At 41.9% G+C, this 26,148-nt stretch overlaps 1 protein-coding gene across 3 annotated transcripts in view; it reads left to right on the forward strand.

Annotated features, from left to right (window-relative positions):
• MLLT3 (MLLT3 super elongation complex subunit) overlaps positions 1-26,148 on the forward strand; it is a 485,346-nt gene that overhangs the window by 195,055 nt on the left and 264,143 nt on the right. For all 3 annotated transcript variants that reach the window (XM_075316277.1, XM_075316263.1, XM_075316270.1), the window contains exon 3: positions 25,331-25,413. In XM_075316277.1, coding sequence (XP_075172392.1) covers positions 25,331-25,413 — 83 coding nt within the window. The remainder of the gene's footprint in view (positions 1-25,330; positions 25,414-26,148) is intronic.

Below are 26,148 nucleotides of genomic sequence, written 5' to 3' on the forward strand. Positions count from 1 at the left end.
ATGATATAGGCTTCTTTTATTTCTTATTGATGTGGTTCAGGTGCCAGCTGTGTTGTACAGACTATCACTGATGGGGACTTTTTGTACATTATGCCCTCAATTCATGAAGACTGGTGATTTTTTCACTCCGGTCTTGATAAGGGGCCATGTCAGAGTCTGACACTCCTGATCCTAATTTGTTAAGACGTGCATGCCTCTTAAAAAAAATCAGGCGTGCCTGACGAGCATCATGTGCTTCAGGTACTGGAGTAAGATTTCTGGCATAAGGAACACCTCCTGATGAATTTGATGAGCTGTGGTGTCACACCCCCATCCTGCCCCAACTCCACCAATTTTTGGTGAAGAACTTTGCATTAAAATACCAAAAGGCTCCAAAATTTTTTTGCACAACGGAGTTACGCAGAAATGTACCATCTTTTCAAGGCAATTTATGCTACAGTTCTAGTGAAAATACTTTGATAATTAGGGGCCTATGTTTGCAGTTTGTATGGAAAGCTATCAGCCAATCCTGAATGTATTTTCCCTGACTGGAGACAGCTTCTAGGAAATAACTGATGTTGGTCATTAATCCCTAAGATGCTGGCTGTTATGCAGAGTGTGACATCTAGGCGGTCAGAGGAAAGGAACTCCCTTTGACACTCCATTGGCCCTTCGTTGGGGTAATGTTGGGGTACTTATAGGTTTCCATTGCATCTCCTATGTGCTGCAAAAGGCCTGGTGCAATTTGCTTATTCAGTTTTACTTTAGCAGACATTACAGCAGGGTATATATAAATTATATATATATGTATATGTATGTATGTATGTAATTTATATATACCCTGCTGTAATGTCTGCTAAAGTAAAACTGAATAAGCAAATTGCACCAGGCCTTTTGCAGCACATAGGAGATGCAATGGAAACCTATAAGTACCCCAACATTACCCCAACGAAGGGCCAATGGAGTGTCAAAGGGAGTTCCTTTCCTCTGACCGCCTAGATATATAATATATAAATATATATATATATATATATATATATATATATATATATATTATATTATATTATATTATATTATATTATATTATATTATATTATATTATATTATATTATAATATAATGGAAACTTAGCAGTTAATTCTATGATCGGTTAGAAACCTTTGCTCTTCCAGACAATATTTCAGAATCCAGTTTATTATAGTTCATAGGGGTTGAGGAGGTTTGGGAAAGCCCAGGATGATTTGTGTTTTTGTGATGCCCCTGGACTAGTCAGGTTGTCACAGGGTACTGCACGCTCTTCATCTTAGTGTAGAACTCAAACCCCCATGGTTCTGGGTTCCCAACCTATGGTACTACCTCCATCAGCAACCAAATCCCAACCACACCTCACACCACACCCTATCAGACATACCAGTGGGCTGCAGAGCTGGAATAGGGCCGCCCACCTAGGGGTCAAGCAGACTGGTGGGAGGGAAGTAGAGCAGAAGATTGGTAGCCCTCGATGAGTGAGGAACTAGGGGAGTGTGTGGCTCCCAGGGAGTTACAGGTGGGATCGCAGACGGTCGTCTGGGACCGGAGGAGTCAGAGACCCGGTCGCAGGGTATTGAGGCTGGGTACCTGGACCCGGTCTTGGAGGACGGGAGGCATCGGATGGTTGTCTGTGGAATGTTCTACCACACTGAATGCACTTAGGAATGCAAATCATCAAGATCCGCTGCTGGCAGCTCCCTTTGTAATTGCTGACCAGTAATGTCCCAGATGTGGTGGATGAAAGATAAGTCAGGAGACTCTGCAGGCCAAGGTAGCATGTTTAGGCAATTCAGACTGCTGACTGTAAAAAGAGCAATATCTGGAGTAGCAAACTCATTATGGAGAAATGGTTGCACCACTGGTTACATGATCAACCAATGTAATGCTGAGCTGTTGGTGTACTTAGAATCTGAACAAGAGAGGTGCAGGTTCTGTGAGTAGGGCTGGAGTGACATTTCATCAAAAAGACCCATGAATGGAGTTGCCCATATTGTCTTTAGACCCATCTTTGACTATCATTGCATCCAAGAATAAAAGTGAGATTCGTCATTGGATAGACCTCATTGCCATTTTGCTGTACACAAAGAGCGGTGATGTATGATCAATAGAACACTTCTAGCTGGACGTTCACAGGTCACAGTCCAGTCTCACCCAAATGCCCTTTTTTTTGTACACCATGTTTGTTCACCTTAGGGGTACTTCTCGAATAGCGAGATCGCTGCTGATTCACAGGTTTTGTGACATACCAGTGACCTCATCAGCGATCTCGCTGTGTGTGACACTAAGCAGCGACCGCGCCCCTGCTGTGAAATCACTGATCGTTACACACTGTTCTGGTTCATTTTTTGCTCGTTGGTCTCCCGCTGTGCAGCACACATCGGCGTGTTTGACGGCGGGAGACTCATGAGCACCGACTCTGTGTAAGCAGCGTACGCTGGTAACCAGGGTAACTATCGGGTAACTAAACAAAGCGCTTTGCTTAGTAACCCGATGTGTATCCTAGCTACGTATATAGAGAGCCAGCGCTGGCAGCCTGTAAGCGGTGTATGCTGGTAACCAGGGTAAATATCGGGTAATCAAGCAAAGCGCTTTGCTTAGTTACCCGATATTTTTCCCAGGTTACCAAGCGCGGCATCGTTACACGAGTCGCTGGTGGCTGGTCACTGATCGTTGGGAAGATCTGACTGTTTGACAGCTAACTAGCAACCCTGTACTGACGTACCAGCGATTCTCACCAGGTCGTATCGTGGTCAAAATCGCTGGTACGTCGTTTAGTGAGACGGTACCCTTAGGCTTGGTGTGCAACAATTTCACTGCAGTACAAAATCAATCAATCTTGGAGCTACCGTAGTAATATAGCCATTTCTCCAAATTGTTACACAAAATATGCCATTTCTCAACATGACAATGCTAGGTAGAAATGGTTGTGTTACTTTGAGCAGCCTGTGTACCCTACATTTGCTACCATGGCCTGCAGCAGCTCTGGTCTGCAATTGGAAGGAAAAGTTGAGTGCATTACTTATTATTTTTCTTTGAAACAGTAGTACCTACTGATTTCAGGTCTTTTTGTAGCCCTCCACAGGTGGTTCTTGGCTCTTAGATAACACTTCTTATAATTCTTTTCAATCCTATGTCTGAAATCTTGCAGTGAGCACCTGGTTGTGGTCAGTTTATGGTGACATTTTTTTCCCCCCACTTCTGGATGCCATCAGCATTTTGCAACAATAAGGTTGCGAAAGTCTTGAGATTGCTCACTGATTTTACCCATCATGACATGTTTCTTGTGTGGCACTTTGCCAATGATAACCTTTTTATAGGCCATCAGTTGAGCCAGCTAATATTAGTTTTTAGTAAGTGGCAGAATTTCTTTCCAATTGCTGATAGATTTCAGCTGGTATCATGACTTTCCATGGCTTTTTCACTTTTTTTTTTGTGTTCAATACCTTTTACCTCTCATTTCTCATTATTACACATAATTTAACTTAATTTATGGACATGTATGGTTTGTTTTCTTTGCCCTTGTGGATTGTGGTTGGTTACTGACATCTGGAGAGAAATGCATGTCAATTGCACCTTTTAAAAATAGATTTACATAGATTGATTATATATATATATATATATATATATATATATATATATATATATATATATATATATATATATATATATATATATATATATATATATATATATATATATATATATATATATATATATATATATATATATATATATTAAAATAATTAAATAAATATTAAATAATTTTTTTTTTTTTTTTTTTACCAAAAGGGAATACATAGAAAATTCCAAATGTCATTCTTGCTGTCCCTACTGTGCAGTTACTTTGAAACTAGGTGATCTGTCTGTAAATTAAAGATGACAGTGTGTAAGAAGCAGCATTCATTTGTGTGACCTAGCAAGTGCAAAGGTGAAAAGTGAGACCACTAGCACCTATTACTTCAAAAGGTAACGTAAGATTATTACATTAGATGTAATGATGGCTTCTATTATCTTGGGAAAATTATGTGAAAACATCCCTTTGATCATGTCTTTAAGCCCAAAGCTAAATTAAAAAAAAAAAGTGAAGAAGAGAGAAACTAATTCTGTTATTTTATATCCTTTAACAATGTATAGCAATAAAGCACGTTTCTGTATAGCAAAATTAAGAAACCAATTTTTGGCATTCTAAGAAGCATACACCATAAAGTAAGCTCTGTATGGGTGACTGGAAGATAGTGTTTATATGGTACCAATATATTCCACTAGAGCTGGGGTGAATGGATTCGCAGGAGCCAGTTCAGTGGTCACGTCTGTAATCAGTGATCGCTGCTTGGAAGCCCCATAAGCCACCTTACATTTTTTTGGCATTTGCAGCCCTTTTGATAATCTGTCCTGGCAGGACATCACGTGTAATGCCACAATAACTGCATTGATGTGGTCAATAGACTGTTTCCAGCGAGTTGATTCACACCAACTTGTATACCACCTTTCATTACACATACCTTTTATTTATTTTACTTTGCAAAGCACCAGTAATTCCACATCGCTGTACAGATATCACAGTCCCCATCGGAGCTCACATCTAAATTCCTTATGAGTATGCTTCAGAGTGTCGGAGGAAACAAGAATACCCAGACATTTTTATAAAAGATCAATCTATCAAAATATAAAATTAATTGACCCAATTGATAAATTGTGTAACGAAAACAAAATATCTAAATGCAACAATTCTATTTTTTCAGCCGGTCCCCACAATTCTGATAAAATCCATTCTAAATCAGTAAACCTTAATATGGAGTGGGTTTCCCATTAGAGTGTCGGTGGGAAGTTTCGTCCATTCATCCAGAAAATCATTTGTGAGGTTAGACACTGATGTTAGACAAAGACTAGCAATCTAAATTTTAGTTCATCCCAAAGATATTTGTTGCGATTGAGGTCAGGATTCTTTGGTGTCCAAGAACTTGACTATCTCATACATTTATGGATCTTGCTTTGTTCACTCCAGAGTCATGGGAAAAAGAAAAGAGCCTTCCCCAAATTATTCCCACAAGGTTGAATGTAGTCAAATGTTCATAATGTCTTTCACTGGAGCAAAGGGTCCCTAAAACAAAATGTATCCCATTGTATTTCTTTTTCATCAAAGTTGGCCCACAGTAGTAAGGCAGGTATTCACTAATGGTGAGGTGAGAGTATAAAGAAACCGCACTCTGTCCGCTGTGCTGGATGTCATTTATTCAATACACGTGCAGGGTGGAGGGCTGGAGACGCACTGTGAGCTGGCTCCTCTTAAGACGGACGACGGCCATTTCGCCCACAAATTGGGCTTCCACGGGTCCACATGTGGAGCTACGGCTACACCCCTTTTAAAGGAACGCTCACAGATTGCCACAGGCCCACATAAAAACAATGGGAGACTGTACATGTGCATAATCATAAAATATAAACATGCTATACATATAATAAAAATACAAACATCTTTATGATGATCAAATAAATATAAAAACAGACAACCAATGTACTTGGAATCGTGATTTTACAGAAACACAGTTAGATCAACCCGATCGTTCAATCCCTGTGGACCTTGCGCCCCATAATTAATAATTAACTTGGCCTCTTCTTGCAATAAAAGTTTGTGTAGGTCGCCCCCCTTGGAAGGGAGGGAGACCTTTCTTAGGCCGGCAAAATGTCGGTGTCACTATCATGTTGTTCCTGAATATGTGAAATTAATCTGGGAGAACCTTTTCCTGATGTTACTGAATTATAATGTTCCCTGAACCGTATATATAGACATCTGATTGTTTTGCCTATGTAGAACCTGCCGCACGGGCAGAGAACTACATAGACCACAAACTTCGTCTTGCATGATATAAACTGATGGACCGTGTGCATATGCGAGCCCACCTGTAAGGAACGGCCACTCAAGTGAAGGTTGCAAAACCGACAGTGGCCACACCAGTAATTACCCGGTGGGCAACATCTGTCTAAACAAGTCACAGGGCTAGTAAGTCTGTTCCTTACAAGTTTGTCTCGCAAATTACCGCAACGTCTGAATGACACTAAAGGATTGGAATTTGTCCTCTCAGATAAGGCAGAATCCTTCTCCAGGATGTGCCAATTTTTACAAAGCGCATTCCTGATGGCATGCTCCAAAGGTCCAAATTTAAAGTTGAAAACAAACCTATTCAAGTGACCAACATCTTTTTTGGTGCGATTCCTACGGACAGAAGTGGCACTGAACGAATTGGCTCTCTCACAGGCCGAATCTACAAGTTTTTTAGGGTAACCTCTTTGTTGTAACCTAATTTTCAACTCCTGAGCTTGTTAAAAAAAAAAAAGATTCCTTTGAACTGTTTGCCCTACGTACTCTCAGGAATTGGCTATAGGGCAAACCTGTCTTAGTGTGGAGCGGGTGAGCACTTTGGTAATGCAGAAGGGAATTAGATGCTGTAGGTTTTCTGAACAACCGAGTATGGACGTCACCATCTCTGATAGAAACCTCAATATCCAAAAAATTGAGGGTATCGCCACCAAAAGAGGAAGTGAAAGACATATTCATTGTGTTACAGGTGTTAAGATATGACACGAAGTCATCAAAAAGAGCCTCAGTGCCAGCCCACACAATGAATATATCGTCCACATACCTCAAGTAGTGGCGAATATGTCTCAAAAAACGGTTGGTGTCAGAAAAAACATATTTGCATTCGAAGGAGCCCAAAAATATATTGGCCATGGCACAAGAGACAGGGGTACCCATAGCGGTACCCCTGCACTGCAAATACCAGCGGTCCAAAAACATAAAAGCGTTCTTAGACAGAACAAAATCAAGGGCTTCCTCAACGAAATTGCAAAAAAGAGCATCTTTTCCCGTCTGTGCCACCATCTCTCTGACGGTCTGTATACCTAATTTTTGGGGGATACGGGTATACAGACTCTCCACGTCAATTGAGGTCAAAGAAAAACCCTCCTGCCACGTCATACCTTTTAGCAGTGTCAAGAAGTCACTACTGTTACATAAGAGGGGATATAACCCATAATTGGTCTTAAGAGCCAATCCAAATAGTGCGACAAAGGCTCCGTGAGGGAGCCAATGCCAGTCACTATTGGACGGCCCGGTGGATTATCCCTACTCTTATGTATTTTCGGTATGCAATACCAGTGGGGCTTAGTGGGAAAGGGAGGAATCAATTTATCAGCCTGTGAACGAGACAAAAACCCCAGTCCCACATATCTGTCCAACAATCGCACCAAAGATTTCTTAAAATCCTGAATAGGATTAGAAAGAAGAGGAACATACGTAGATCTGTCCGCCAGCTGTCTATTGCACTCCTGGATATAATCATGCCTAGCTAGGAGGACCACGTTGCCCCCCTTGTCAGCCTCCCGGAACACCGTGTCCTCCCAGCTTTGCATGATACGTATTGCAGAATGCTCATTCTCACTTAAATTCTGAGTAGGTTTGGCATATAATAGAGATTCCACGTCTTTCAAGACCGCCTCCTGGTATAGATCAATCAAATTTTCTGGCGTAGTGGGGGGATAGAAATCAGATTTAACCCCTTTAGTAAACCTTTCCAAAATTGGAACAGTATTATTATCCACTGTGTCAGGTATCTGATGCGGTTCGTTCAAACAGAGCAAAAACTCTGCGTCTTGAACAATATCAGGATTAAAGGCCCCTGTAACATCAAACCGGGAAACAGCCACGCTACATGGAATATGCCCGGCTGGAACTACTCCTGAAACATCAGGTGTTGTTTGGAAATATTTATACAGGTGGATCTTCCTAATGGCCTTAAACGGGTCAATCCTAAATTCAGCGAAATCAAAATCGGTGTTCCACAGAGACATGTTTGTATTTTTATTATATGTATAGCATGTTTATATTTTATGATTACGCACATGTACAGTCTCCCATTGTTTTTATGTGGGCCTGTGGCAATCTGTGAGCGCTCCTTTAAAAGGGGTGTAGCCGTAGCTCCACATGTGGACCCGTGAAATCCCAATTTGTGGGCGAAACGGCCGTCGTCCGTCTTAGAGAAGCCAGCTCACAGTGCGTCTCCAGCCCTCCACCCTGCACGTGTTTTGAATAAATGACATCCAGCACAGCGGACAGAGTGCGGTTTCTTTATACTCTCACCTCACCATCCATGGACTTCTCCTTGTGACGGGCACCCTGCTCCTGGATCCTTGGTTTTCCCAGGCTCTCCACCCAGGCACAGGTGATACTGCAGGCGATACCGCAGGTAACTTGCGGTGGTGCAGGACCTAACTTTCTGCTTTGCCAGGTATTCACTAATCCCTAAAGGCGAGGAGATGGCCCCAGTGCTGTGCAGTTAAACCCGTAAATTTGACATTCCATTGGATATCATTTAGAAGTACAACATGATTTCAACTTAAGGTGTGCACACACTCATTTCTAGTTCATGTAGCACTTTCATTCCCACCATTAATTAAAGGTTCTACATGCACCAAAATCATGTTGGTGTACCCATTAGGCTGTGGCCACACGAGCATTACTGTGAGTGTATCGCATGAGACTGAGCTCCCGCTGTGCTGGAGTGTAAGCAGTGTCATGCCACTGTAATGAGATGCTGCGAACACAGCACAGCCGTAGAGGAGAAGGCGAGCGCTGCTGAGGACTAATCTCCCGATCTTCTCCACTGTCAGCTCATGCGTATATCGCACTGCACTCTGCTGTAATGAGAGTACAGTGCGATGTTCTCTCGCACCCATAGACTTGTATGGGTGCAAGAGGAAAATTAACCTGATTCCACCCGCAGCTTGCTGCGATTGTTTTCTCGGTCCCATTAGGGCTGAGAAAATAATAGCTCATGGGAGCTGCTCCATAGAGTTACATGGATATAATTGAGATATACAACATAACCTACCTTCGTTATTTGTTTTCCACCTTAGACAGTGACTCTCTGCTCTGTGCTCTAGACCAGTGGTTCCCAAACTCCAGCCCTCACGACCCCTACAGGTCATGTTTTCAGGATTTCCTTAATATAGCATAGTATGCCTTGATAATGATTCCATCACCTGTTCAATAGTAAGGAAATCCTGAAAACATGACTTGTGTGCGCTAATCAGGAAATGCCCAGTAACCATGGACCTTCCCAATATGGTAATATCAACCCACAGCTGTCTGCTTTACATTTTGCTAGTTACAAAGATTGGGGGGACCCAGTGTTGTTCGTTCATTCGTTCGTTCGTTCATTCATTCATTCAATAAATCATAAAATATATATATATATATATATATATATATATATATATATATATATATATATATATATATATATATATATATATATATATATATATATATATATATATATATATATATATATATATATATATATATATATATATATATATATATATATATATATATGTACAGTGCCTTGCGAAAGTATTCGGCCCCCTTGGATTTTTCAACCTTTTCCCACATTTCAGGCTTCAAACATAAAGATAAAAAAATTAAATATTATGGTGAAAAATCAACAACAAGTGGGACACAATTGTGAAGTTGAACGAAATTTATTGCTTATTTTAAACGTTTATAAAAAATAATAAACTGAAAATTGGGGCGTGCAATATTATTCATCCCCTTTAAGTTAATACTTGGTAGCACCACATTTTGTTGCGATTACAGCTACAAGTCACTTGGGGTTTGTCTCTATCAGTTTTGCACATCAAGTGACTGAAATTCTTGCCCATTCTTCCTTTGCAAACAGCTCAAGCTGAGTGAGGTTGGATGGAGAGCGTTTGTAAAGAGTAGTTTTCAGCTCTTTCCACAGATTCTCGATTGGATTCAGGTCTGGACTTTGACTTGGCCATTCTAACACCTGGATACGTTTATTTGTGAACCATTCCATTGTAGATTTTGCTTTATGTTTTGGATCATTGTCTTGTTGAAAGACAAATCTCTGTCCCAGTCTCAGGTCTTTTGCAGACTCCAACAGGTTTTCTTCAAGAATGGTCCTGTATTTGGCTCCATCCATCTTCCCTTCAATTTGAACCATCTTCCCTGTCCCTTCTGAAAAAAAGCAGGCCCAAACCATGATGCTGCTACCACCATCTTTGACAGTGGGGATGGTGTGTTCAGGGTGATGAGCTGTATTGCTTTTACGCCAAACATATCGTTTGGCATTGTGCACAAAAAGTTTGGTTTTGTTTTCATCTGACCAGAGCACCTTCTTCTACATGTTTGGTGTGGCTTGTGGCAAACTTTATACTACACTTTTTATGGACATCTTTGAGAAATGGCTTTCTCCTTGCCACTCTTACATAAAGGCCAGATTTGTGCAGTGTACAACTGATTGGGTTGTCCTATGGACAGACTCTCCCACCTCAGCTGTAGATCTCTGCAGTTCATCCAGAGTGATCATGGGCCTCTTGGTTGCATCTCTGATCAGTCTTCTCCTTGTTTGAGATGAAATTTTTGAGGGCCGGCCGGGTCTTGGTAGAATTGCAGTGGTATGATACTCCTTCCATTTCAATATGATCGCTTGCACAGTGCTTCATGGGATGTTTACAGTTGTGGAAATCTTTTTGTAACTAAATCCGGCTATAATCGTCTCCACAACAGTATCACGGACCTGCCCGTTTTGTTCCTTGGTCTTCATAATAGGCTCCGTGTTCTGTTTAAAGCACAGAGAACATCACAGAGCAGATGCATTTATACAGATAGTAGATTACACACAGGTGGATTATATTTATCATCATCAGTCATTTAGGACAACATTGGATCATTCAGAGATCCTCAATCAACTTCTGGAGTGAGTTTGCTGCACTGAAAGTAAAGGGGCTGAATAATATTGCATGTTTTAAAATAAGCAATACATTTCGTTCAACTTCACAATTGTGTCCCACTTCTTGCTGATTCATCACCATAACATTAACATTTTTATCTTTGTTTGAAGCCTGAAATGTAGGAAAAGGTTGAAAAATTCAAGGGAGCCGACTGTATGTATGTATGTATGTATGTATGTGTGTGTATATATTGTATGTATGTGTGTGTATATATTGTGTGTGTGTGTGTATGTATGCATGTAAGTATGTGCATGTATGTATGAGTATATATATGTGTGTGTGTGTGTGTGTGTGTGTGTGTGTATATGTGTGTATATGTGTGTATATGTGTGTGTGTGTGTGTGTGTGTGTGTGTATATATATTTCACACCTAGGAGCAATTATCCACACAAACTCTGTCTACTTTATTTTTGGCATAATTATATATATATATATATATATATATATATATATATATATATATATATATATATATATATATATATATATATAATTATGCCAAAAACAAAGTAGACAGAGTTTGTGTGGATAATTGCTCCTAGGTGTGAAAGTGTGGGAGTCTCACAAAGAGAGAACTTGGCCACTGTAAACAAATGAGCAGACAGGGGGCAACATCTATGTTTGATACACCTGTAACCAATGCAGGTGAATAGCTGACACTAAAGGTCGCTTTACACGGTACGACATCGCTAAAACGATCTTGTTGGGGGTCATGGATTTTGTGACTCACATCCAGCCGCTTTGAATCATCGCAAAAACGGTCATCGGTGACATGGGGGTCCATTCTCGAATATTGTTGCTGCTGCAGTAGCGATGTAGTTTGTCGTCCTGCGGCAGCACACATCGCTCCGTGTGACACCGCAGGAACGAGGAACCTCGCCTTACCTGCGTCCCGCCCGCAATGAGGAAGGAAGGATGTGGGCGGGATCTCCACCCCTCCGCCTCTATTGGGCGGCCGCTTAGTGATGTCGCTGTGACGCCGCACGGACCGCCCCCTTAGAAAGGAGGCGGTTCGCCGGTCACAGCGACGTCGCTAGGCAGGTAAGTAGTGTGACTGGTCCGGGCGATGTTGTGCGCCACGGGCAGCGATTTGCCCGTGTCGCACAACCGATGGGGGTGGGTACCCACGCTAGCGATCTCGGTACTGATATCGCAGCGTGTAAAGTGGCCTTTAGGCCAAATAGGTTAGTTAGATCTATCTTTAGCATTCACTGATGACTGAGAACTCTATAAAAAAAAAGCAGCAATCCATAATTGTTTTCATAGCATTTTTCGCTGATTTCATTAAAGTGACTTGGGGAAAAATCCTGCAAAAACACGGAAAGAATTGACATGCTGCGGATTATTTTCTATACCGTATCTGCAAGTCACAAATAAGCATCAGGATTCTCACAGAATTTGCTGGCATCGGGATTTTCTTCAGGTTTTGTGACAAATCTGCACACAAAAACGCATAATAAATCGTTACAAATGCAACGTGTGCACACAGCCTTATACATCTGTGACTGAATGAAAAAAGCAGGATTCACTAATTAAGCAGTCTCCCAATACTTTTGTCCATATTGTGTTTAATGAAAAAAATAACAATCACTCCAGGATGCTGAGGGTGTAATTCCAGGATCATAAATTGTATATTAGTAGACTAGTTTGGGTCTGCGTATTTTTAGTCTTCACCATGCCTTTTGTATGGCTTTTGTAAATGTGTTATTTCTTAATTGCATGTTTTCTGAATGAGCATGACCTTCTTTGTGTGATGCGTGCTTTTACTTTGGTATCATATCCCACTGCCCACATATGCCAATGTTTTGTACTATGGTATGTGTTGTGCAGCTATTCGCATTCTAAACATTCTATATAATTATACTATATATACGCCTATGGATTTGCTAAGCTATCAAAGTGTACATGGCTCCACTATTGGATAGGGATTTGTTTTTTTCTATAGGTGGATGTTGAACATGCACATCTTATTATGTGGATGCATGTTTGTCACATAGCCATCTAGTACTGTTAAGTGTTTTTAAAACTGAACTGTACTTTCACCAAACTTTGCATAAATCAATAGTACAGATGATTGTAAGAACATTTCTAAGGCAGGTTTCCCACGTCAGTGAAAACAGACTTTTTTCACTGAAGTATAAAACATAAAGGAACCGTAGGTAACATATAATAGGCAACAACTCAAAAAATGCTAAATTCTTAAATTAAAAAGTCTTTGAATTTACCAAGTATGAAAATACCCAAGAGACAAACGTGATTGAAATGTATAAACATTTTATTTTCAATAAATTCATAGGGTATAACATAGAAAATAACCAAGAGAAGAACCAGAGTATGAGAAGTGATGAAGGGGAAGAAACCCCACGTGACCCAGGGAAGGATATCAGATCTCACAGATGATCTGCACAAGTGCTTAGATAAGCAACTAAATGCCCACATGCAAGTGCAAAGAGTTGCTAGCAAGGAGAAGGACAAAGTCTCGATGCATAGCCTAACAAGGCAGAATAGCTTACCCAGCTGGCAGATCACCAATTTTAGCCCAGGTATACACGTGGGGACTGGCGTCCCAACACGTGTTTCACGTGGTGTGCTTCGTCGGGGGACGTCCCCCGACGAAGCACACCACGCGAAACACGTGTTGGGACGCCGGTGCAGATCATCTGTGAGATCTGATATCCTTCCCTGGGTCACGTGGGGTTTCTTCCCCTTCATCACTTCTCATACTCTGGTTCTTCTCTTGGTTATTTGCTATGTTATACCCTATGAATTTATTGAAAATAAAATGTTTATACATTTCAATCACGTTTGTCTCTTGGGTATTTTTATACTTGGTAAATTCAAAGACTCTTTAATTTAAGAATTTAGCATGTTTTTCACTGACGTGTAAAAAAATGCATATGTCCCTCTGTGTGCCGTGATTCACGGCACACATGGGTTATCCATGTGCTATCCGTGATCCGTCATTTGTGATTGCACATGGACGTATACTCACCTGTCCGGTCTCCTGCTGTCTGTGGTGCTGAAATCTCAGTCTCTGCTGAGTTTCCGGCCCCCACTGCAGCTACTTTCGGGTCGCGGTGTCGTGCATAACTAATAATGCATGACCGTAATTGGACGACTCCGAAGCAGCAGGCAGCAGAGGCCGGAGACAAGCAACGCAGGAGAAGGTGAGTATAAAATGCTTTTTATTTTAAATGTCCGTGTTTTTCTGGTACTAGTTTCACGGATCACACCATAGTGTGGTCCATGGGACATCAGTGATGCCAGAAAAAAACAGACATGTCTCCGTGCAGAGCACTTGTGTATACACCGCACGTAGACAGTCAGTGAAAAATCACTGATGTGTGCGCAGACCCATTGATTTATAATGGGTGTGCGTATGTCAGTGATTCTGCTACATATAAAATCTAGCACATGCGTACCAGAATCGCTGACGTGTGAAAGAGGCCTAATGTGGAAACCTTAGCTTTCGTCCCCACTTATAAGATACTTCTTCTACCCCTTCCTCCTGAACTTGTCATCTACTGCCGGTCTCATTTTACCCAGCCTATTATTATCCTTTATAGAGAGGGACAGACCGAGGCAGGCAGTAAAACATTGTGCAGAGCTCTGTAACAAGTGTTTTACTTTACATCGGAGGTTGAGTCAGATCAACACACCTCAGCTGTGCTGTATTATGTCTTCCATGTTGCTGCAGCTGGTGTTTGTGAGCAAATAATTAATGAAGATCAGGCATTCCCCGCTCTGTGATGTCTATGGGAGAAATCACTGCATCTTGTCTCCTCCCCCAGCAAATGGTGGATTGCAAACTGGTGATCACGCAGTATACAAGTATTATAATGGCTATAAATGGTGCTTTTCTTCATGTGGATATATATGACAGCTTATTCTGAAGGTACTTGAAAACAGTTACCCTTTCATTAACTTAGATCGCACCGTGTGACGCCGCCCTATCGTGCGATCGCATGAGCAATCGTACCCGCCCCCGTCGTTTGTACGTCATGAACAATTAGTTGCCCGTGGCGCATAAAGTCGTTAACCCCCTGTCACACGCACTTACCTCCCGGACGACGTTGCTGTGGGCGGCGAACATCCTCTTCCTGAAGGGGGAGAGACATTCGGCGTCACAGCGACGTCACACAGCGGCTGTCCAATAAAAGCGGAGGGGCGGAGATGAGCGGGACAAAAAATCCCACCCACCGCATTGCCGGCGGGACGCAGGTAAGCTGTGTTCGTCATTCCCGAGGTGTCACACGGAGCGATGTGTGCTGCCTCGGGAACAATGAACAACCAGAGCACAGAAGGAGGACCGATATTTTTGAAAATGAACGACGTGTCAACGAGCAACGATAAGGTGAGTATTTTTGTTTGTTCACAGTCGTTCGTAGCTGTCACACGCTACTATATGTCTAACTATGCCGGATGTGCATCACAAATTCCGTGACCCCAACGACATATCACCCGATATATCGTAGTGTGTGATGCCGGCCTTAAACTCTGGTGTATTGTTATTAGCTGAATACTGTGTATCTTGGTTGCATCTTTGTTTCTTGCTTGCTTTCTTTTTTGCTGCTTATATATTTACAAGTACAGCATGTCACGGATGCAGCATCTTTTATAGCTTTTCTTGAGGCGTTGCCTAATAATTTTTATTGACTACTGCAGACTTCATGTGTGGGAATTCAAAAAGATTTCTGAATAATCAGTCCAGTAGCCCATATTTGTCAAGCCTGTAAAGACAATGCCACTTTTCCACTTAAATTCTACTTCAAAGTTTGTATTTACATGAGCTGCTGACTAATATAAAACAAGTTCTGACAATTGGTAACCATCCACCCTAAAACCATAAGTATAAAAGTTAGAGTTTAGTTTTCTTCTTTCTAGATACATAGCAGGACGAGAAACTCAACCCAAACAATTGGTAGTAAGTTGGTAGTCTTGTTGGTAGGTTAGACCCTGTTAACATCTATCTGTCTAGCTACACACACATACTTGACCATTGATGGCCTCAATGCTGAGCTATAGGTGAGTATCCCACCAGATGAGCTACTTTGTACACTCGAGTATGTGCATATCTGTAGAGACATACCCAAAATGACTTGCAGCAGTAATTGCAGCGAAAGGTGATCCTAGAAAGTATTGACTGGGGGAGGGGGTGGGCTCAATACAAACACATGGTTTTCTAAATACTTTAAAAATATAAATGGAAAAATTGTGCCATTACACATCACAAATACTTGCCACTTTATGTTGGTATATCACATAAAATATTAATATATAGCCACCAACTTGAATATGTTATGTGTATGTGTACATGTGTGTCATCTTTTAAAGCAGCTTTTGTATACGGTTGTGTAGACCTTGCAGTAGTTCTCCTGATGCACTGTGCAGGAGCCTTGTATAATTGCTATAGGCACTTAGGAGCCCTGATGGGCTTGTTGATCCAGTGGCTCATGGTCTTGCCTGTGATCTGCTAAGGACCTGCCTGACTTTGGAGTATGAATGTGTTGATGCAGCCCCAGATCCAGACATGTTCCCATAGCATGCCTCTTATCAGATAACCAGTAATCTTTGTAAGACCCATAAATACTATTGTATAGAAACCAGGTCTTTCTGCTACATTTTGGGAAGTTTGCCAGCCCCTTGGTCTCTGTTGAATAAAACAAAGGCTTAGTGTGATAAGCTTCTGCTATATAAAATACAGCCATGCTTTGTTCCAGGTAACATGACCCCCTGTCACTGTGGAGTGGTAGAGAGTTCACTTCAGTTTGGAAGGGGAGTTACTTTCACTGAATTTCTCCCTGTATGTCATCCTGTATACAGAGGCGTATCACTGTGAATTAGAACAGTCCGAGGTCCTTGTACCATGTGTACTGTATTGTGCTAAACGCAACAGTGGAGTAGTTGATCTTCTCAGACAAGTGTTGTACCTATAAGGGTGCGTGCACACAATCAGTGTACACAGCGTTTTGGATGTAGCATGCTTAAACTACGTCCAAAACGTTGCGTTGTACAGTACAAGCGGATGGAATTTCTAGAAATCCTGCGCCCACTATGCGTGTGCTTCCCGCAGCGACTTTCCAAGCATGTCAATTGTTTGCTGCGGATTTGCAACCATCCTCCATAGAGAGAACACAAGTGAGACTGTAGTGCCCTGATCGTGGGCACGAGCTGCTGCAGTCTCCTGCGGAGGAGACTCATGGCCCCTCAGGTCAGGACCCGCTGCGTCCAGGAAGCAGTGGGTCGTGTTTGTGTAAACATACTCTTAGACTCTGAACTTTAGGGATCCATTTTACACATCAAGATAAATTTGTAACACTGAGAGCTGATATTGCAATTTTATTTTTTTGTACGATAACATAACCATATGGTTTTCATTCTTTCCTCGTCTCATCTGATCGCTATCAGAAGCCTGTACATATAAGCGTTCTTGTGTATGACATGGACAAAAGATCTTATTTAAAGACCCCTTTCTATTCTCATCAGAATGTATGCAATGATATAGAACTGTCTAACCCAGATATCTCAAATGCAGCTATATGTATGGGCCACACATAGAAAAAATAATTGGGGGGGGGCCGCATTGATTGCAGGACAAAGTGACATTTTTATTGGTACCATAGATTATTTCTCTACCCCTTTTCGATCATTTTTTTTTGCTCGCTTAATATAACAAACGTGCATGTTTTTGGTTTAAATATATACGGTATTTAAAAACATTTTTGATGGTAAAGAAAAATTCATGCTTTTTTTTTTTTTTTTTTTTTTTTAATTTACATTTTATCGATTTCTTGTAAGTAATATAGTTTTACAATTAACACCATATAGTCATTTTGGCCAATATCTTTTCAGTAATGTCCCCCATCCTCTTCCTCTTCTTGAAGTAATGTACCCAATGTACCCATGATAGTCCCCATCCTGTAGTAATGTGCCCAACCTTGTCCCCTTTTACTAATGTGCCCCATCCTTGTGCCCATCCTTTTAGTAATGTGGCCATCCTTTAGTAACCTGCCCCAGCCTTGTCCCATTTAACTAATGCGCACCATCATTGTCCCCATTCTGTAGTAATGTGCCCCATCCTGTAGTGATGTGCCCAACCTTTCCCCTTTTTACTAATGTGCCCATGCCGGTCCTCCTCTTGCAGTAATGTCCCCCCCTTACTGACTTTACTGATCCTCTTTTTGTAGCACTGTCCTATCCTGGTTCCCCATTGTGCCATTCTACACGCACGCACGCACGCACGCTCGCGCGCACACACACGCTCCCAAAAATGTTCTTCTCAACTGTCCTCCGTTCCCTCGGACCTCTCTTCCCTGTTTCTGGCGGCCTACAGGCACGAAAACCCCCCCACCCACCCCATTGACAATTGCAACCACTGTCAGTGCTTCATCTAAGATTCAGATGAACGGTTTGCCGCCGCACAGAGTCAAGCTCTCTCTGCACTATTCCAATGGCAGCCGCCCGGTCAATCAGAGGCAAGCAGCTGACGGCATGCGCATCAGCTGCTTGCCTCCAATTGGCCAGTGGCTACCATTAGAATAGTGCAGAGTGTGCTTGACTTTGTGCAGCACTGGTAAAACGTTCATCTGATAATGCCGTGAGCAGTGACGGCTGTGTTCCTGAGAGTGTGTAGTGTGTGTGCAGAAAGGATTCTGAAGGCACGTGGTGGAAATCTATAGTGACCAAGACCAGTCAACTACTTTAAGGAAAACAAGCATGTGACCAGTTTACTGCCCCTCAAATGGAGTCTTCAGCTGTTAGTGGCACCTATATTTTGATATCTCTTTACATACATATATACTGTATATAATATCTATGAATCCCGTAATAATTAGAGAGGTGGTAGACACTTTCAGTCTGGATTTGTAAACCGCTTAATAACTGTAGAAGCGCATCAGCTAAGCATCCACATAATTACAGGACGATGTTTGGTGTAGCCTAATGAAAAATGTCCATGGTACAAAGACTCTTAGCTGCTGCATTGTTCATCTCCTGGTGTAGATGCGTTTAAACTGGTTAATGATTGGCTATATAGAATATGAATAGTAATTGTTTACCCTCTTTAGGACGAGATTTTTTTTTTTTTTTGCACTTTTATTTTCTTTATCTCTTCTTCTATGAACTGTAACTTTTTTTTTAATATTTTTCTGTAGACCTCGCTAATTTGTGAATAAGACTTTCTGAACTTTTTTTTTTTTTTTTTTTTTTTTACTTCAGTCCTGCTTTTTCACCATCAAAGTTTCTCTCATTTCCAGTTGTCTTTGAGCTAGTGGGGAGACTAGCTGCTATGTCTCGTAAACACTGCACTGCACACGCAGACATTCATGCTCTCTTGTCTCTCTATATAGCACCCTCTCAGGAGCAGCAGCATGTAGGACAGTACTGAGCGGAAGTCTAGCTGTGATTCCAGCTCTTGGGTGAAAAAAAACCTCTAGAAAACTGCGGCATGCTCTGCCCACTTTCTTTGCTTTTCTTCCTCATCAATTCCCTTTTTCATATGCATTTGATGCTTATTGACTTCATAATTCAATATGGAGTAAAAACTCCCCATAAGTAGATGAAGTATATTTTTCTCATGAAATATACTATATCTCATGTATTTGCTTGTACTATTAATTTTATGTAGTTTGTTGAAACCGGTTGGCAAGGTTGTGGTTATTATTCCACCATCTATATTGTCACCAGCTAAAATATAGAATTGTTCTGATATTTTTATGCAGTATACTATTTTGCTTATTTTTTTTTTTTATAATGTTTTGTTTTACTCCTAATGTGTTGCTACCTGGAAACTGTCAAGAAGCAGGCTATTTTAAAGACATTTGACAGTCACGATTACCTAATGGAATTTTTAATATGCATAAAGAGTCACAAACTTCTATTAGTAATGTGATATTTGACACATTAGGCTCCTGTTCTTATTTAACATTGAGAAGTATACTACCATGCATAAAAATAAATCAAAATGCATTGGCATAATTTATGCCCAATTTAACATTTCGGTGCAATATTTGATAAATCTAAAGTGGTAGAGCGGAGATAAACGAAGTAAATATTCTGATTCACGGGTATGTTGAGCGGAGTGGTGGCTGAACAGACCACTCCTTTTGGGCCCTTCGTATTGACCTGTACTCACATTCATACCGGCTCTTCAGACAGCTTAACTCAGCCACAATCTCATGTAAGAAGATTCCAGGAAAAGTGATGCTTTAACTGAAATTTTTGAATTGAATGATGATTATAGGGGGTAAAAAAAGAATACTTCTCTCTTGGCACCATTAGCGTGTAATATGAGGATGAAGGAACATACACAAAATGGAGGAGAGGGGAGGGGAAAAGTGACATCACAGGGCTACAGGGAGTGAGCGGGGTCAAATACAAGGGAAAGGCAAACTTCTAAGGCTAGGTTCACACACTGCGGTTTTTTTACGCTGCGTTTTTTGCGTGTTTTTTGTGGCAAAAAACGCACCCACGTCAAAAGAACGCGGCGAAAAACGTACGCGTTTTGCCGCGATTTGGTGCGTTTTTTGCTACGTTTTGCTGCGTTTTTGCTCACTGCGTCTTTATGCGTTTTTTATCAGTGAACAAAAAAAAAGTCTGTCATTTCCTTCTTCAATATGTTCTTCATTTTCCACTAGTGTATGCAAGAGAGCAGACAGCTGCAGAACTACAAGGCTCAGCATACTCCATCCAATAGTGTATGCAGGAGAGCAGACAGCAGCTGCAGAACTACAAGGCTCAGCATGCTCCATCCAGGACTGTATGCTGGAGGGAGAGTCAGGAGGAGCAGACCTACAATGCTCTGCATCCTCCATCCAATAGTGTATGCAGGAGAGCAGACAGCAGCTGTCGAACTACAAGGCTCAGCATCCTCCTTCCAGGACTGTATGCAGGATTTCTTTGCCCCCCCAAACAAAAAAAATGACGTGGGCTTTGCCATATTTTTGTATGCTAGCCAGGTACAGCAGGCAGGTACGGGCTGCCCCCAACCCCCAGCTACCTATTTGTACCCGGCTGGGAACCAAAAATATAGAGAAGCCCTTTTTTTTTTTTTAATTTTAATTATTTCATGAATTTCATGAAATAATTAAAAAAAAAAAAAATGACGTGAGCTTCGCCTAATTTTTATGTCTAGCCGGGTACAACTAGGCAGCTGAGGATTGGAATCCACAGTGCAGGGTGCCCATGCTTTCTGGGCACCCCCGCTGCAAATTGCAGTCCGCAGCCTCCCCAGAAAATGGCGCTTTCGTAGAAGCGTCATCTTCTGGCGCTGTATCCAACTCTTCCAGCTGCCCTGATGCCGGGTGGCTCACTAGGTAATAATGGGGTTAGGGCTAGCTGTATGTTATCAGCTGGCCCTAAGCCCGAAATTCATGGTGTCATGCCAATATTAGGCATGGCCATCATGAATTTCTAGTAAAGATAAAAAAAAACACAACACACAGAAAAATATTTTTATTATAAATAACACACAACACAATTAGTGACTCCATCTTTATTGAAATAAAGACCCCCCCCCCCCTCTGCAGTAATCCTGGGTCAAGGGTCCCGCGCCGTCCAATCCGGATCCAATATCATCTGATCGGTTTGCTGGAAGGCAAAGCGATCAGATGATGTGTCAGGTTCAAGGCCTGAATCCCATCACACAGCAGCTGATTGTATAAAAGCCGTTTATACAATCAGCAATGCATTGTTGCAAAAAAAAAAATACTCACTTATGTGCATATTATCGGCAGGTCCTGGAGCGGAGTCTGATCCCGTCTGATCGCTACAGGAGCTGCCCGGTAATCAGGGATGAAGTGTCCTGACGCCATCCACTGATAGGTTAAACCGGCCGGGCGCTGGCGTCAGCCCGAGACTTACGATCAGCTGACGCGTCAGGTGACTGCATCAGGTGATCCATCGCCAGGTCCTGCATCCATCGCACGTACCCGGGGAGACTGCACACACCCGGAGCGGCGGTACCGGGAGGAGATGGGAGTGGGCATGGCACCGGGAGTCTGCAGACAGGTGAGTATGACATATTTTTTTTTTCTCCTCTTAACTTTTGATTTCGCAGCCGCTTCCACCTCCTGCCCGTACATGACGCCGCACGGCAGCATACATGCCCAGGACTGGAGGTGGAAGCAACGGTGACGTTACCGGGAGGATTCACGCTTCTTTGTTTACTGACAGAAGGAATCCTCTTCCTGTACATGTCACTTTACTACCCATCTCCTGCGTTTATAGCTGCGTTTTTGGTCTTAGAAACGCACCAAAACGCACCTATTTGCGTTTCTCATTGCGTCTTTCAACATCCCATTGCACTCAATGGATGAAAAGCGCAGTGAAAAACGCGGGAATAATTGACATGCTGCGTTTTTGTGGCACCACAAAAATGCAGCTGAAAAAAAAACGCTGTGTGCAGACAGCAAAAATGAAAACTCATAAACTTTGCTGGGGAAGCAAAGTCATGCAGTTTTCTGAGCAAAAACGCACCCGAAAACTGCGCAAAAACGCAGTGAAAAACGCACTGTGTGAACTTACCCTAATAGTAACAGGAATACAATACACAGCAGTGTAAAACAGTGAATGATTTCCCAAGTCATGGGACATGACAGTAAAGATTTTGTGCAAGTTATACCACTTTATTGTTAGAAAATAAAAGAATTGCCGACACTGCCTAATCTTCTAATCTAAACTGATTAGGACCCAGTTGAGAGTTAAGGTACCGTCACACATAACGAGATCGCAGCTGAGTCACGGTTTCTGTGACGCAGTAGCGATCCCGTTAGCGATCTTGTTATGTGTGACACCTACCAGCGATCAGGCCCCTGCTGTGAGATCTCTAGTCGTTGCAGAATGGTCCAGGCCATTTTCTTCACAGGCGATGTCCTGCTGGGCAGGACACATCGCTGTGTTTGACACTGTGTGATAGGGTCACAGTGACTGCTGAGATCGTTATACAGGTTGCTACTGTGACCTGTATTGTTCCTGCATCGTTGGTAAGATCTGACTCTGTGACATCTCACCTGCGACCTCCCAGCGACTTACCAGCAATCCCTATCAGGTCGCATCGTTTTCGGGATCGCTGGTAAGTCGTTGTGTGTGTGACTGGGCCTTTCTACCTTGGCGTTGTAACTGGGCTTAAGTAAATTTGACTAATTTTATTTGCAAAATAGCTTCTTTTTTTTCCCCCATATTTTTTTTTTTCTTTTTTTTTTTCATGTTTTCTTTGCAGTAATGCATATACACATTCCAATGTTCACCATATGTATCTTTTTTTGTTTTTTCTCCTTCCCTTTACTTGAGTGCAGTTGCTATTTTTTATACTTTGTTAGAAATCTGGGCCACTGTCTGCAGTTGTTTTCTTGAACCATACTGTAAATTATTTTAAAAAATACTTTAGTCCTTTTATTGAAATAATTTGGTACAATGTATTGGATTTCTGCTAAAGGCTGCTTATTTCTTGGGATTTTTTTTTCCCATCATGAAAATGGGGAAATTACTGGCAGCATCTAGGATGAAAGCAGATTGATTCTTGTGTGTGCTAACCCAAATACTGTGACAGGGGTGTACCCATGATGGTATCCTCACCCTAGGAACAAGGCAAGTGAAGATCTTTTCAATCTGTGGGGTAAGGTTACAAAGGCAATGCCTTGTTATGGAAACAGTTATTAGACTTGTAGACACCGTTTTAAAAAGTCTAAGTATTTTCATTGAACTTATGAACATATAACCTTATGGTTATAATTATTATAAGGTTATAAACCTTATGGTTTCCTTTCTTGACAAATGCCATATCTGCGAAACTGTAGATAATCTCAAAAAACTAAAAGCATTAACCCTGTGCTTCCTGGGTGAGAGATTTACACTGGCAAGAAAATAGTTGACTCCAGTTCAGAATAGTGCTGGTGATGTGGTTATTAAATTTCACCAATTTGGGTAGGTGATAGTCTGTTTTCCCCTGACTATGCCTTAACCTGTTGCTGCTCGCCAGTGACTGCTCTGAATCTGGTGCGAATTGTTACTGATATTTGGCACTGTAAGAATACTGCTATGTGACAGTAATGCAGATCTTGGTGCTTTCTAAACCTGGTATCAAATTTCCCTTCCACTATGAGAACTCTGGTGACCAAGTGCCAAGCTAGAAGTTAAGGCCCCGTCACACTAAGCAACATCGCTAGCAACATCGCTGGTAACGAACAACTTTTGTGACGTTGCTAGCGATGTTGCTGTGTGTGACATCCAGCAACAACCTGGCCCCTGCTGTGAGGTCGCTGGTTGTTGCTGAATGTCCTGGGCCATTTTTTAGTTGTTGCTGTCCTGCTGTGAAGCACAGATCGCTGTGTGTGACAGCGAGACAGCAACAACTGAATGTGCAGTGAGCAGGAGCCGGCTTCTGCTGAGGCTGGTAACCAATGTAAACATCGGGTAACCAAGAAGCCCTGTCCTTGGTTACCCGATATTTACCTTTGATACCAGGCTCCTCCGCTCTCACTGCCTGTGCTGCCGGCTCCTGCTCTGTGCACATGTAGCTGCAGCACACATCAGGTAATTAACCCGATGTGTGCTGTAACTAGGAGAGCAAGGAGCCAGCACTAAGCAGTGTGCACTGCTCCCTGCTCTGTGCACATTTAGCTGCAGCACACATCAGGCAATTAACCCGATGTGTGCTGTAACTAGGAGAGCAAGGAGCCAGCGCTCAGTGTGCGCTGCTCCCTGCTCTGTGCACATTTAGCTGCAGCACACATCGGGTTAATTAACCTGATGTGTGCTGTAACTAGGAGACTGGGGGCTGGTCACTGGTTGCTGGTGAGCTCACCAGCAACTCGTGTAGCCACGCTCCAGCGATCCCTGCCAGGTCAGGTTGCTGGTGGGATCGCTGGAGCGTCGCAGTGTGACAGCTCACCAGCAACCTCCTAGCAACTTACCAGCGATCCCTATCGTTGTTGGGATCGCTGGTAAGTTGCTTAGTGTGACTGGACCTTTACTTAAGTGATGCATCTCATCTACTGATCGTTATGAATGGGCAATGTCACAATAAGATGCCGCATGTCTACAGCAGAGGTCCTCAACCTTTCTAACCTTGAGAGCCATATTCAACTCTAAGCGAGGGTTGCGAGCGAAACATCCAGCTCCCATGCCCTCGGAAAAATGAAACTTAGAGCCCCCATTACAATATGACAGCCAAAGTATTTCCACAGAAATCAACACTCCAAGGTAGTTTACCGGGATCCAGGGGTTCATACCTTATCCCCATTCAGATCTTCTGTATGTGGCTACTCAGAAAAGTCACCCACCATCTGGAGACCTTCTATTCATAGCTGTTAGATAGACCTGGTGCTAATCCACTTAGCTGGCACGCAGCTTCATGCTGCACATCACGTTCCTAAGAACCACATATGGCTCCCGAGCCACAGATTGGGGATCCCTGCTCTACAGTCACCACTTTGACGCTAGTGCACTTTTGTATGTATGGAATAGTTGTAGCCATATGCCATACTTATTTCTTCTGTTTTGTGTTTCAGTGTGTAAAGATCCTCCTTACAAAGTAGAAGAATCTGGTTACGCTGGTTTCATTTTGCCAATAGAAGTCTACTTCAAAAATAAGGTACGTTTCTCCCATTGAGCTTTTGGCTTCTACTCCTAGAACAAATATTTTGCCTTTTTTATGTTTTTTTTTTTTTAATCCAATCAATTTTTATTGTAGGAAGTTACATTACAAAAAGGAGAAATTCAGGTATCATTGGCAATAATACACAAAGAAAACAACGCTGTAACATGTGGTAGTATCACCTTTGATTATGATTCACATTTCCTGTCACACCACCACCAATCATGTCTGATGCAAGTTGCAACTTTTTTTAGGTTAATCAATACCCAATACGTATAGAGTCAACCTACCACTTTTTTATGTTTAAAAGTGAATTTATCAGGTTTCAGGGGTTGTTCCATCTCACACATTTGTTCCATCACCACAGTATATGACAACAATGTCAAGAAGATGCGTGTCACACTTCAAGCATCTTAAGAAAGTTTTGGAACTCCTTGTATTAATAAACAGAGGGCTGTATATGTACAGCAAATCCATCTCTGCATTCTTGGGGTGTGCGCAACAGTGCATCATTTTTCATTTATTTACTTATTTTTAAGATAGATTCAGTCCAACTTCTGTGAGCTACTTCTGTCAGAATTTATGGTGTATCCGTGAATATTCTAGAATTGTTCAAGATGGAAATACACCTTTAGTAGTAGCTGGCTGCAATATTACAGAGATACTCTACTGTTTTATGTAGATTCAACCAAAATGAGAAAATTAGGAAGTAAACCTTCATTAGGGTGTATG

The sequence above is a fragment of the Anomaloglossus baeobatrachus genome, chromosome 1 (assembly GCF_048569485.1).
Source record: "Anomaloglossus baeobatrachus isolate aAnoBae1 chromosome 1, aAnoBae1.hap1, whole genome shotgun sequence".
Classification (NCBI taxonomy): Eukaryota; Metazoa; Chordata; class Amphibia; order Anura; family Aromobatidae; genus Anomaloglossus; species Anomaloglossus baeobatrachus.